This window comes from Sus scrofa, chromosome 14 (assembly GCF_054392235.1).
Source record: "Sus scrofa isolate SSC_HxYL_T2T_F1_AM1 chromosome 14, Sscrofa_HxYL_maternal_Yorkshire_Landrace_v2.0, whole genome shotgun sequence".
NCBI classification, from domain to species: Eukaryota; Metazoa; Chordata; class Mammalia; order Artiodactyla; family Suidae; genus Sus; species Sus scrofa.
The window spans coordinates 158,874,948-158,887,426 of record NC_139396.1 but is presented as its reverse complement, the minus strand read 5'-3'; the positions used below and the strand labels follow the sequence as shown (position 1 = coordinate 158,887,426).

Sequence of the window (12,479 nt, the reverse complement as noted above, 5' to 3'; positions counted from 1 at the left end):
GGTGAGCAAGTCAACAGAACATCCTGGAGGTACTTACAGTGAAAACAGCTCGCAAATTATGTAATCTGTCTATATCCTTAGGCAGTCCTGAACTTGACCAGCGAACCAGGTAGTTTTCACTTGAAAAAAGAAAATCAAAGCGAAGTAATTTTCCAAATAGAACAGAGTAACAAGCATATATCCGCTCTTTTAATTAATACCACGGAAGCCCATTATACAGACGACAATGTGGGTTCAGACAGAGCAACAATATCGGAGTTGCTTCTCCATTAACACATAAGCAATCTCCATACAAGACAGTAATTAAGGACCGCCTTACAAAACGCTTGAAGTTTTAATTTTGGATGTCCAGGGTTATAACTGCAAAGGAACTATTTGCAAATGGCAGTTCAACGTTTGTTAATTTTTTAACCACTTTTTAAATTTGAGTGCAGTAATTTACCATGTTGCGTTCGCTTGAGGTATGCAGCAAAGTGATTTCATTATACATATATATCTCTTCTTTTTCAGATTCTTTTCCATTATAGGTTATTACAGGATATTGAATGTAGTTCCCTGAGCTCTACAGTAGGTCCTTTTTGTTTATTTTATACACAGTAGCCTGCGTAATGTTGAAGGTTTATTTATGTATTTATTTTAGTACTCAAGGAATTATTGCATTTATAGTTGTACAATGATCATCACAATCCAATTTTATAGGATTTCCACCCCATGTTGAAGATTTATTACTAAAAGCATATTCCTTCATTTGGAATAACTAGAGTCTCAAAGTCACCATTCATTCATTTACAGCATCAAGTAAAACTACATGATATTTCCAGCCTGACACAAATCAAATGTGACCTAAGAACACATATTAAATCTTATGTCAAAAAGAAATAAAGTTCTTATCAGAAGTGGGAATGAAGCTTGCTCTGTTTCCTATCATATACGAAGCTGTTAAATCTTGAATAATATGAGTGAAGATTCTGGAGTTTTAAACACACACACAGTTTAAACCAATCTCTTTCCGAAGAGGCAAAGAGAACGTTACACTGAGAAACAAAAGCAAGACCTGGGAAAAGACATTCTAATGACATTCTGTCATTAGAAATGACAGAAATGGCAGAGATGGGATTTATAATATTCTATTCAACAAATATTAATTGAAAGCCTTTATGTAGCAGGCACCGTTCTGGACACTGTATCCCAACCAATCTTCTTGGAGAAATAACAGCAGATCAAAGGTCCAGGAATGACACGCACAGAGAACAAAAGCTTGAAAAAGCAAAATTAAGACAAGAGTGATATTCTAAATCAACTATACTTCAATAAAACTTTGAAAAAGGAATAATGCCATTTGCAGCAACATGGATGCAACTAGAGATTCTCATACTAAGTGAAGTAAGTCAGAAACAGAAAGACAAATACCATATGATATCACTTATATGTGGAATCTAATATGCAGCACAAATGAACCTACCTACAGAAACAAACTCACGGAACAGACTGGTGGTTGCTAAGGGGAGGGAGGATGGGGTGGGAGGGATGGGGAGTTTGGGGTTAATAGATGCAAAGTATTACATTTAGAATGGATAAACCACAGGGACCCACTGTACAGCACAGGGAACTGTATCCAATCTCCTGGGACAGACTATAACGGAAAATAATACACACGTAAGAGAATGTAACATATGTTTATAGATATACACACACACGTTAATATATATGGTATCTATGCATGTATGTGTGTGTGACTGAATCACTTTGCTGTATGTATAGCAGAAATTGTCACAACACGGTAAATCAACTGCACTTTAATCAAAATTCTTAATGAACAAAGACGAGTGATATTGGAAGGCTCAACCAACAAAAATTCCTACGAGGACAACACAAGAAGCATGACTTCAATTTTCAGTGGCCAGGTTCTTAAAACCTTTCGAGACTAAAACCTCCCAATCCGACACGCAGGGAGGCTGACCCTGGCCCGGAGCGCAGCAGCTCGGGAGAAGATTGACCGGCTGCTCACCCCAGGGTGCCCTGGGAGGTGAGACGCCGGGGTGGCTCTGATGCCGTTTTCTCAAAACCATAACCAAAGAGAGCGAGTCAGCAGCCAGGGAAGGTCACTGACCTGAGGAATTTGGAGTCCACGGGGTCATAGAGCGACATGAGCACTTCGGCTTCTTCTCCGATTTTACAAACCACATTTTTGAGGTTGACAAACAAGGCCAGAGAAGGGGTGGCGGCAAATTTCGCTTGTCTGTTAATGTCTATGTTCTGCTTTTGAGACTGTGAGTGGCAGCGGTACAAGGAAACAGAAAGTCCACGTTAGCGGCATTCATGACTCGCCCTTGCTGGGTTCACTCCCTACCGAATAGAAAACCAAGCCCAACGAGCTGCACTAAGCTGGCAGAGCCCGTGGTGCAGTGCTGTCCTTGTCCTCATGCGCCACCTCAACACATGCACGCACTCAGCTGAAAAATAACAGTACCCCGTGCCGTGGCCCTAGCCCCTTAACTGGGTGTTTTCTTCAAAGGAACCGAACATTCAGGGGTCCAGCCAACGAATCAGAGTGGAGACCACAGGCGTAGCTGCTTGTTTCACTTTTGGTTCTCCCAGGAGATCAAACCCTCCGAAGGCATCTCTATTTTATTCATCATTATGGTCTCAGTACCTGGCACACAGGAGATGTTCAAGAAACACTTGCGGAGTGAATGGATGTCTCCGTCAGCCAATCGAGTTCTGAATATGGACTACACACATGTAAGGCCACGGAAGATGAAAACGGTCCCTAAAACATGTGTTCCGTGTCCGCCTCGAGGATAGAACATGTCCCTTTCCTACTACGCCCATCAGAGAGGAAATGCAGAATCAAGCATTGTTTCCCCTGAGCTGAGACCCCAAAGTCAAGGTCAGTAAAATCGGCCCCGACAAGGAATGAGCTCCTTTCAGGTGATCAGCAGCAGGTTTTGAGGTTGGGCTCCATGCCATCCACACGCTGCATGAAATATACTGTGGAGCCGCGACTTTTCTGGACCTTCCTAGTGCAAATTCTGGGCTTCACTATTGATGTTTTACTAAAGTAAACCGCTGGAGTTCCCGCTGGAGCACAGCAGCAACGCATCCAACTAGAAACCATGAGGCCGCAGGTTCGATCCCTGGCCTCGCTCCGTGGGTTATCGTGAGCTGTGATATAGGTCACAGATGTGGCTCGGATCCTGCGTTGCTGTGGCTGTGGTGTAGGCTGGCGGCTACAGCTCTGATTCCACCCCTAGCCTGGGAATGTCCATATGCCGTGAGTGGGGCCCTAAAAAGCAAAAAAAAAAAAAATTTAAATAAAGTGAGCTGCTACTGAAACTATACAGTCCACATGCAAATGGCATGCTACACAGAGGTGAACTTACTTTTTCCTCTTGTAATCGTTCCTCCACTTGTTTCGAAGCTATTTCATGAGCTCTGAAAAGACTAATCGTGCTAGTGAGTTCTGGATCTAAAATGTTGCCATCTTCATCTCTCACCACCAAGTCCAAATCAAGGATTCTAGAACAACAAGAATTCAGAACCTCACAACCGAAGAGCCTCGAATTCTCAAACTTCCGCTCCAGCAACGGAGCAAAGGACGACATCATAGAAAGTCAGGTTGCTCCCACAATATTAGGGGATGTAATCCTACAAGGTCATTTTCTTTCTTTCTTTTTTTTTTTTTTTTGTCTTTTTTTTTTGCTATTTCTTGGGCCGCTCCCGCGGCATATGGAGATTCCCAGGCTAGGGGTTGAATCGGAGCTGTAGCCACTGGCCTACGCCAGAACCACAGCAATGCGGGATCCGAGCCGCGTCTGCAACCTACACCACAGCTCACGGCAACACCGTATCGTTAACCCACTGAGCAAGGCCAGGGACCGAACCAGCAACCTCATGGTTCCTAGTCAGATTCGTTATCCACTGCACCACGACGGGAACTCCAAGGTCATTTTCTTTACCTTAAAATGTATTCCCTAAGAGGTTAAAAATAAAAAAAGGATTTAATTTTTTTTCTCCATTGCCATGGTGACTTTGTCTTACAGACCTACAAAGCCCAAAATGAAATATGTAATATTAGTACATTACTAATTACTTTCTTTTTTTTTTTTTTTTTGGTCTTTTTGCCTTTTCTAGGGCCACACCCGCGGCATATGGAGGTTCCCAGGCTAGGGGTCGAATCGGAGCTATAGCCGCCCCCCCTACGCCAGAGCCACAGCAACACAGGATCTGAGCCGTGTCTGGGACCTACACCACAGCTCATGGCAATGCCGGATCCTCCACCCACTGAACAAGGCCAGGGATCGAACCTGCAACCTCATGGTTCCTAGTCAGATTCGTTACCCACTGCGCCACGACAGGAACGCCAGTATATTACTAATTACTACACAAACAGTATGGGCAGTCTAAAGCACACACATGCTATATATATACAGGGATGTGGGTATGTATTGGGGTGTGTATATACGAATGTGTGTGCACGCGTGTGTGGGCAGGCACATGCACACCCATAAACCCACATACAGAACTAGTGGCAGGAGGGAGTTCGGAAGGAGGAAAAGCTGGAGCAGAGGCACACCCGCCACTCCATTTACCCACCACGTTTCTGGAAAGGTCCACACTACTTTCCTTCCATGGAGCGTCAGTTCTAATCCTTTAATTAGCCCATCAGAAAGCATGTGATAACGACGGTCTATTGTGTTTCCGCTCGGAACATATGGACGGTATCCACAACGGTGTTAAGCAACTTTCTGGCCAGATGGCTAAACACAGTCGCCAACTTAAAACCCAAGCAGCGTCTGGTTAATCAATCTGTCCTTCTGTATCTGGAAATGTTTTTTGGCAACATTCTTTCCGTCTCCCCAAACCCAACCATATTGTTCGGTGATTTTTGCCTCCACTTTTATTTAAAGAATAAACAAAGGCAATTATATAAGGAAACCACGAGCTGTGCCACGGTGGAGTGTTCTGGTTTTCTTTTAATAAGGTATGAGCATCTTAACCACAGATGTCTTATACTTTGCCTCTGGGGTTTTTTCTTCCTGCTATTAACAAGTTTATAGAAGCAGGAAAGCTTTAATTTTTTTTAACCATACGACAGAGGAAAACATCTTTTGAAATAAAAGTAAGTTTCAATTAAACAATGTCTCTAACAGTTACAAGTTTAAGAGGAAGGATGACCTGGCAATAAGACTCCATCCAAACTAATCTCTGACTTCCCTGAAGGTCACACACCTTAAGGCTTCCTCTGAGTCTGACGTAGACAAGGTTAGCTTTGTGAGCTCTGCTGGACCATGGCACCGTTTGTGTAAGGCAATCACAGAAGCCTCATCTTTTTTTCCCTTTTAATATATATTGAGTGAATTTACTGATGGTGAAGCAGGACCACCCGGGCCTGTCAGCAGCACCAGGGTAAAGAGGCTTTTAAACAAACAGAGGCTTTTCGTTCTGCATGAAAACAGCCTCCGTGGCTGCAACGACTATGAGATACCTCAAGAGGAACAGAAAGACATTTTTGTAAAGCCTTCTGACTCTAACAGGATTCTCCAATGAGGAAATGGCCCTCCCTCTACAGACCACTGCTCCTTCCCTGGAAGGAGTTAGTGCTGGTGTGGATGGAGTCAAGGCTAATAAGCAGAATCAGTCTTGAGGTGGGCAGGGCTAGTGCTGGAGAGGGCGGAGTCCATGCTAATGAGCAGAGTCAGTCAAGGTGGGCAGGGCCAGTGCTGGAGTGGGCGGAGTCCATGCTAATGAGCAGAATCAGTCTTGAGGTGGGCAGGGCTAGTGCTGGAGTGGGCGGAGTCCATGCTAATGAGCAGAGTCAGTCTTGAGGTGGGCAGAGCCAGTGCTGGAGTGGGTGGAGTCAATGCTAATAAGCGGGGTCAGTTCTGAGGTGGGCAGGGCCAATGCTGATGTGGGTGGAATAGATGCTGTTTAGGGTGGTGAGAAGGGATTCCCTTCTGGTGTGGGCAGAGCCTGTGCTGGTGTCAGCAAACCCACAAAGCACCTGGCTTTAGGACTGGCTGGAAGTTCCTGCAGACCCCACAGAATCGTGCTGAGAAGCAGAGGCATGGGTACCTGGGTCTCTGCCACAGGAAGTGCTCTCTCAAGGGTCTGCACATTCTGTGCAGGGCTCTCAGCTGGTTCTGAATCCAGAGTGGGCTTCCACTGTGAAGGTGCAGTGTAACAGCGTTAGGGACTCTAACACCATTAGAAACTAATTTCGTGGAAGCCCAAGGCACCTTTGAGGATGGAGGTGAAATTACACACAAAATCGTGTATGTGTGTTATGTACATGTGTTTTCCTAGAGAGATGGATTTAATCACATTCTCAAATGTCTCCCAGACATCATTTGAAAATCTGACTTTCCGCACTATGATTTTATTTTTTATTATTTTGTTTTCTGAGAAAGGAACTAGAAAGATAAGCACAGAGCATTAGGCTTTAGAGAAGTTGTGGCATGGACTTGAGTTCCTCAGGCAAAAAATTGTCTTGTTATGGATTGCATTTCCTATCAAAGTAGTAAATTACATTTGGAAATGCTTCCTTTCTTAACTAGATTGTTCCATGACATAATGTATTTTGGTTGCTTCCCGGAGCCAAATTAAGCAGGTGGTTTCTGGACATAAGTTCAAAACATGTATACTCCAATAGAAAATAAAGTCAAAGCTCCAAAAGTTTCCTTTTTTTTAGGCAGGTGGTCTTGAAATGGGTTTCACTGAAATAGTGTCTAACATTGTATACCCAGAAGTCTCTGGCTTTCTGGCAAAAAGAAAAATAAAAGCCTTCTGCAGTAGCCTTCCTCCTTCAAATATTGTACCTTACTAATTAATAATGCAGCTTCCAGAAAGTTTTCACACTTGAAAATCTGAATTACTAGAAAACAAAACAGTTATAATCCTGATTTTGCAAAACAGTTTTCTGGTTTTTCCCGGGCTCCCTTCAGCTGAATGGCTGGGGGCAAACCTCTCCTATTCTCTCAGCTTCCTCTTCTAATGTGTAAAACAAGTGGTGGTGGGGGGGGGGGACTAAACCAGTAGTTTCTTGGTCTGCGTCCATCGTGGCCCAACTCTACTTTGAAAAACTGGGACCTCAGAGTTCCCATTATGGCTCAGGGGAAATGAATCCGACGAGTATCCATGAGGATGCAGGTTCGATCCCTAGCCCCGCTCAGTGGGTCAGGGATCCAGTGTTGCCTGAGCTGTGGTATCGGTCGCAGACTCGGCTCGGACCCTGCATGGCTGTGGCTGTGGGGTAGGCCAGCAGCGGTAGCTCCAATTGGACCCCTCGCCTAGGAACTTCCATATGCCTTGGGTGTGACCCTAAAAAGCAAACAAACAAACTAACAAAAAATACAAAACAAAACCTGGGACCTCTCACCAGCATTCTAGACATCAGCCATCAGAATCTAAAGGAGTGGGTTCCAGCATCCTGTATTAGGAACGCTTTCCAAGCGATTCCGATACAGACCAGTATGTGGGAACCCTACGGCCAGATCCTTTGGAGAGCTTCCTGCAGCTCTGACGTTAGACGAACAGTCAAGCAGTTATCCAGTGCGAAAGGGTGTGGCCTCATTCTGGTTACAGAACCGGGGAGAATGGAGGTGACTGTAGCTCATTTCCTTTCAACATCGGAAACTCTACCCCTAGAACACGCAGTTCTCTGGGAGACTGAGCGCTCCGCTGCTGGAGGCATTTAGGCAGAGCTGGGCGGGGCCCGCTGTGGACGGGAACTTTGGCATGAGACACCCCCTGTCAAACAAAGAGGTCTCCTTCATAGCTGAAATTCAGATTTTGAGCTGGCTGTAGTTTTGCTTGCCAAATCCGTCCTCCCTACACTGGGGACAAGTGTTCAGGTGCCCTGGGATGTCCCTTCCCACTTTGGGAGTGTAGGAAGCCACAGAAAGAAACTTGGTGCTTGTCCCTGCACAGGAGACCCCCAAGTCAGGACTGGGGGTCGACTGTCTGCAGAAAGGAAATGCCCCTTGTCGGGGGGTCACTGTGGGGTCTCCCCTGGAAAAGCGACAATGACAAGTTACCTTGGCTGAGCTTCGTTCAACGACTCAGAAAACGCCTGCTTTTCAAGATCCACTAGAAATACCTCATCTTCTTTTAAAAATGAAAACTGTGCCATTATTTGGATGGCAGAAATTTTGCTTTATCGTTAGATAGGCTTTGCGTCTCCTCAAGGCTTAGGGTGATGTTATTATATGGGATAATTTAAGCATGAAATCATCTTTCACAAAACCAAACCTGTTTCCGTAATCAATTTTGGCAGTGACTTTCTTCTTCAGTTCTTTGAGCTCATCCTGAGGCAGAGTTCCAGAGAGAATTTGCGATCGCCACTCAATAAGGTCGTAGATCATGTGTCGGACGCTTCGAAACATCTCCCTGTTATCTTGCTGGATGGGAGGAGGGACAACGGGTGAGCTTTTGATTTAAAAGAGCATTGCAGGATTTCCCCCAAATAGACACCTCTGTGCTTTATACAAAGGATTCAATGAATGCCAAATTAGAAATGTTTTTAGCAGGAAACTGAACACAGGATACGGAATTTGGTTCCCATCACACAGGAAAAGATTGACAGGATACAAAGTAAGGTACAATCCAGCCAACATCCCTGCGTGTGTACCCCTGAATCCAGAAATGGACCAGGGCGGGACCTGGACTTGAAGCTCAAAGCCGGCCCGGGAGCTTCAAGCGTCTCGCCCACCCATGGGCAAACCTTCCAGCTCCCTAAGGAAGCACCTCAGCCTACAGATCTCGCCCACGGAGTTTTCAGGACCCCTTCACCCTGACCACTGGAGAAACGCAACCCGGAGGCCTGACTGTCAGCTGAGCAACAGGAGCAGAACATGGCCCTGGGCTACTTCCTACAAGAGGCAAGATCCGCATCTCCAAGCTGTCGGTACGGTCCCGCCAAAAGGGAAACACGCATCAGACCCAGAATTCACACCTCTTACCACTTTCTGCATGGTTCACGGGGTTTGATGGTACCAAGAAAAGCAATAGTTTTGCAGCTGCCAGCGTGCAAATTCAGCAAGAAAATGAGGACGACCCAGGGGAAAAGGAACCCAGGGGCTCTTTCTTTCCATGGAGAGAAATCTAGGTGAAACCCAACTTGATGAAATCCTAAATGTCACAGGGCCTATAAAAAATTAAAAGGTGGGCCCTGCTACTTTCTTTCTTTTTTGTATTTCTGTCATTGTTTAAGTGATTATTCTTCCTTTCTAGAAAGATGCTACAAGGATCTGTTCCACAGAGAATAGGGGAGAGCTGAGGAAGAGGCTGGAGAGGAGGTGCTAAGAAATCAAGGATTTCAGTTCAGAAACTAATAAAAAGAAGCAAGCTTTAGGGGGCTGGTGGCCCGGCGGGTTAAGAACCTATTATCCATGAGGATACACGTTCAATCCCTGCCCTCGCTCGGTGGTCACAGCTGCTTTCTAAAATATCTTTTTTACACAGCCGGGCCTCTCACCGCTGTGATTTCTCTTATTGGAACTTCCTTCCAGGAATTTCTATGATGCCCTTTACCTACTCAGCATGCCCCACCCAAACCAACTACCATGAGCCCTTCTTCATGGCATCATCTTAATTTTAATTCCTCAAATGAAAGATAAATAATCGAATTGATGGTTTATTCCAAAACTATGTTCGGCCCCCTCTTACTAATTCTCCTTTTCCGTTTTCCTAAACCATTATCAAATATCTAAAATCCTTAATGTTTTCCTAACCTGTCCACAGCCACAGAACAGGGGATGGGGGGGGAGCACATACAAAAATAATATAAGAAAAAGAATGATACCATAAGGATTACAAAAATCTAACAATGACTATTAGGAGATGAGTATAATTTTTTTTAATTTTCTGGCCACTTCCATAGCATATAGAAGTTCCCAGGCCAGAGACTGAATCCAAGCTGCAGCTTTGACCTATGCCACAGCTGCCAACAACACCCGATCCTTGAACCTACTGTGCCAGGCTGGGGATTGGACCTGCACCTCTACAGAGACCTGAGCCACTGCAGTCGGATTCTTAACACACTGCCCCATAGCGGGAACTCCGAAAGTCAATTTTTAAAAAGGAAACCAGGGTGACGGTTAGGAATGCCCATTCTGGGGTCGTAGGACGAAAACCGTGTCCACGTACGTATTAATCAGCATCAACTCCTGTTTGTTTTGCTGCCGTGTTTTTGTTTAAAAATTGCTAAGTTGAACATGAAACACCGACTCCAAAATTGCTCAGATTTACGCAAAACATTCATGGCTAACTTTACGCTTCTAGATTTTGGAGAACATTTGATGAACAATGACTGCAACTGCTTATTACTGTGCATTTGCAGGAACCCACTGTATCGTCACAAACAAGATGCCCAGAGAGCAGCTGCTGGACATTGGGAAGGTTTCTAAGTTCCCGAGATCCTGAGGCACCGCCTTCCCTCTGGAGCCCTGGCTTTGCGCATTAGCACGTGAGAAAACAGCGCTCTGAAGACAAGTACGGGCTTAACAAAAGGTAATCATCTGCAAATACGAATTTATGGGGAAAGAAATGCCCCGAGGGAAGAGGAAATGGAAGCTGTCAGGGCCCCAACCTTGCCGCATCAATAAGGAGGAAGCATTAACAAGGCTTCCTCCGCCATCGGAAGCGCAGAGTTGCGCACGGGGCCACCATGTTCACCATCCCCCTCCCTCTGCACCGGACGCGCCCAGGTCTAGAAGCCCATCACTTTGCTCAAATGATAAGAGGCCTTACTTATGGGCAAACAACGGCAGAGGGTCATCACCCTCCACCGCGCCCATTAATAAGGCCCCGTCCAAGAGCAGAGTCTCGTTTTCTCACGATCACCATATAAACTTAGCGGGCACCCCTGTCCAGGCGGCCTCATTCTGTCCACCAAAGCCCAAAGCGGCCCATCTCCCCGTCCAACACAGGAAAGGCAAACCCGTGGACCCTTCCTTCCTTTAGAGCCCCTTTGCTTCTGTTTTCTCTTGTTTTGCTTTTTTTCCTTTTTACAGTCCCACCTGCAGCATCTGGACGTTTGCAAGCGAGGGGGTGAATCAGAGCTGCAGCTGCCAGCCCACATCACAGCTCACAGACACACAGGATCCAAGCCACAACTTGCAGCAAACACTAGATCCTTAACCCACTGAGCAAGGCCAGGGTTCAAACCCGCATCCTCAAGGAGACGACGCCAGTTCTTAACCGCTGAGCCACAGTGGGAACTCCTATAGCCCCTTTGTGACAGGGAGCACGGCTCACCCCAAGGCAAAGCCTGGAAGGCACGCAGTCCCCAGGGTGGCCAGAATGCTGGCCCAGGATACTAAACATGACCCTCCCATCGGTTCAGCCAGGTCCGAAAAGGCTCTCCTCCATTGCTAAGCTCTGAGTCAATATCCCACTTTCTCACCACGTAGAGCTGCCTCCAGATGGTGGACCACTCTCGCAGCGTCGTGGTGACTTCCTGGATGAGCGGGAGGTCGCCGGGAATGACTGTCTCATGTTGCCTGGAAGGAGCAGAAGAAAAGCATGGTCAGAGACCCTCACGGCTTCATGAAAGCAGTGGCACCTGCTGAAGGCCAAATCCAGGCCACGGCGTCCAATATGTAAGCAAATAGAGAAAAACATACACGAACGAGGCCATGCCCACATAGGAATACATACCTGAGAAGGACAAGCCATCTCTGTACAGAGCCCGAGGACCGTCATACATTATCCTACGTGTAAGCCGTCTGCCTCGGATGTCAAGGTTAAGAGGAAGGAGACAAATAATAGCCCCTCAGAACGTCAAGGTCTGGGAAGGGGAAAGACTATTCATAATATGCGTACCCATCTATTTCACAGATGCCAGAAATTACCACCAATCTGTGCAGCATGAAAATGCGGGTTTGGGATAAGATGCTTTTTACATTTCCATCATGCAGAAAAATCAGTCTATGATAACACACGCGTTACCCTCCACAAAAGACGGGTGCGGTTCGAGCTCCCCACCGTCCGAGGCACGCGATCTGGCCCCCGAACCGATCCTCTTCCCCTTTTCCCTCCACTCCAAAAGGTTAACCCTTGGCTTATTTTTAACTCATCATCAATCTGTGCGTGGGTTTTTGTCGACTCGACTGTCGCTTCCGGGTCCCTTGCTCTGGCTCGGGCGTTGTGCTCAATAGGCCTCCTAACACCTGGGGTGAGTAAGAGACTGAATTTGGTGGCTTGTGAAGTTAGACCGCCTGGGCCCAGAGGTCCTGAGCAGACAAGACTCCCACCGACACGGGACGTCCAGGGGCACTGAAACAGGCCCCCGTTACATCTCAACTGCCCAGGCCCGTGTGCAGGACCCCAACTGTAGCTTGAAACTGGGGTTCAGGGCTGCAATGGCTCATGGCTGGTAGGAGGGTGTCCCAAGGAAGAAACAGTGGGACTCCTGAAAGGCAGTCCCTCAGGAGGGATCTGGCCACGTGCCCCAGGGGGAACAGCAGGGGCCAGATGTC

General features: G+C 46.5%; 1 protein-coding gene across 14 annotated transcripts in view; it reads right to left on the bottom strand.

Annotated features, from left to right (window-relative positions):
* DOCK1 (dedicator of cytokinesis 1) overlaps window positions 1–12,479 on the bottom strand; it is a 539,709-nt gene that overhangs the window by 456,026 nt on the left and 71,204 nt on the right. For all 14 annotated transcript variants that reach the window (XR_014827178.1, XR_014827177.1, XR_014827179.1 and 11 more), the window contains exons 5-9: window positions 11,405–11,501; window positions 8,251–8,399; window positions 3,384–3,519; window positions 2,111–2,268; window positions 38–119 (exon numbers count right to left, since the gene is read on the bottom strand). Coding sequence is in view for 6 of the 14 variants with exons in the window: in XM_084995915.1 (XP_084852041.1) it covers window positions 38–119; window positions 2,111–2,268; window positions 3,384–3,519; window positions 8,251–8,399; window positions 11,405–11,501 (622 nt within the window). In the remaining 8 variants the exon portion in view is untranslated. The remainder of the gene's footprint in view (window positions 1–37; window positions 120–2,110; window positions 2,269–3,383; window positions 3,520–8,250; window positions 8,400–11,404; window positions 11,502–12,479) is intronic.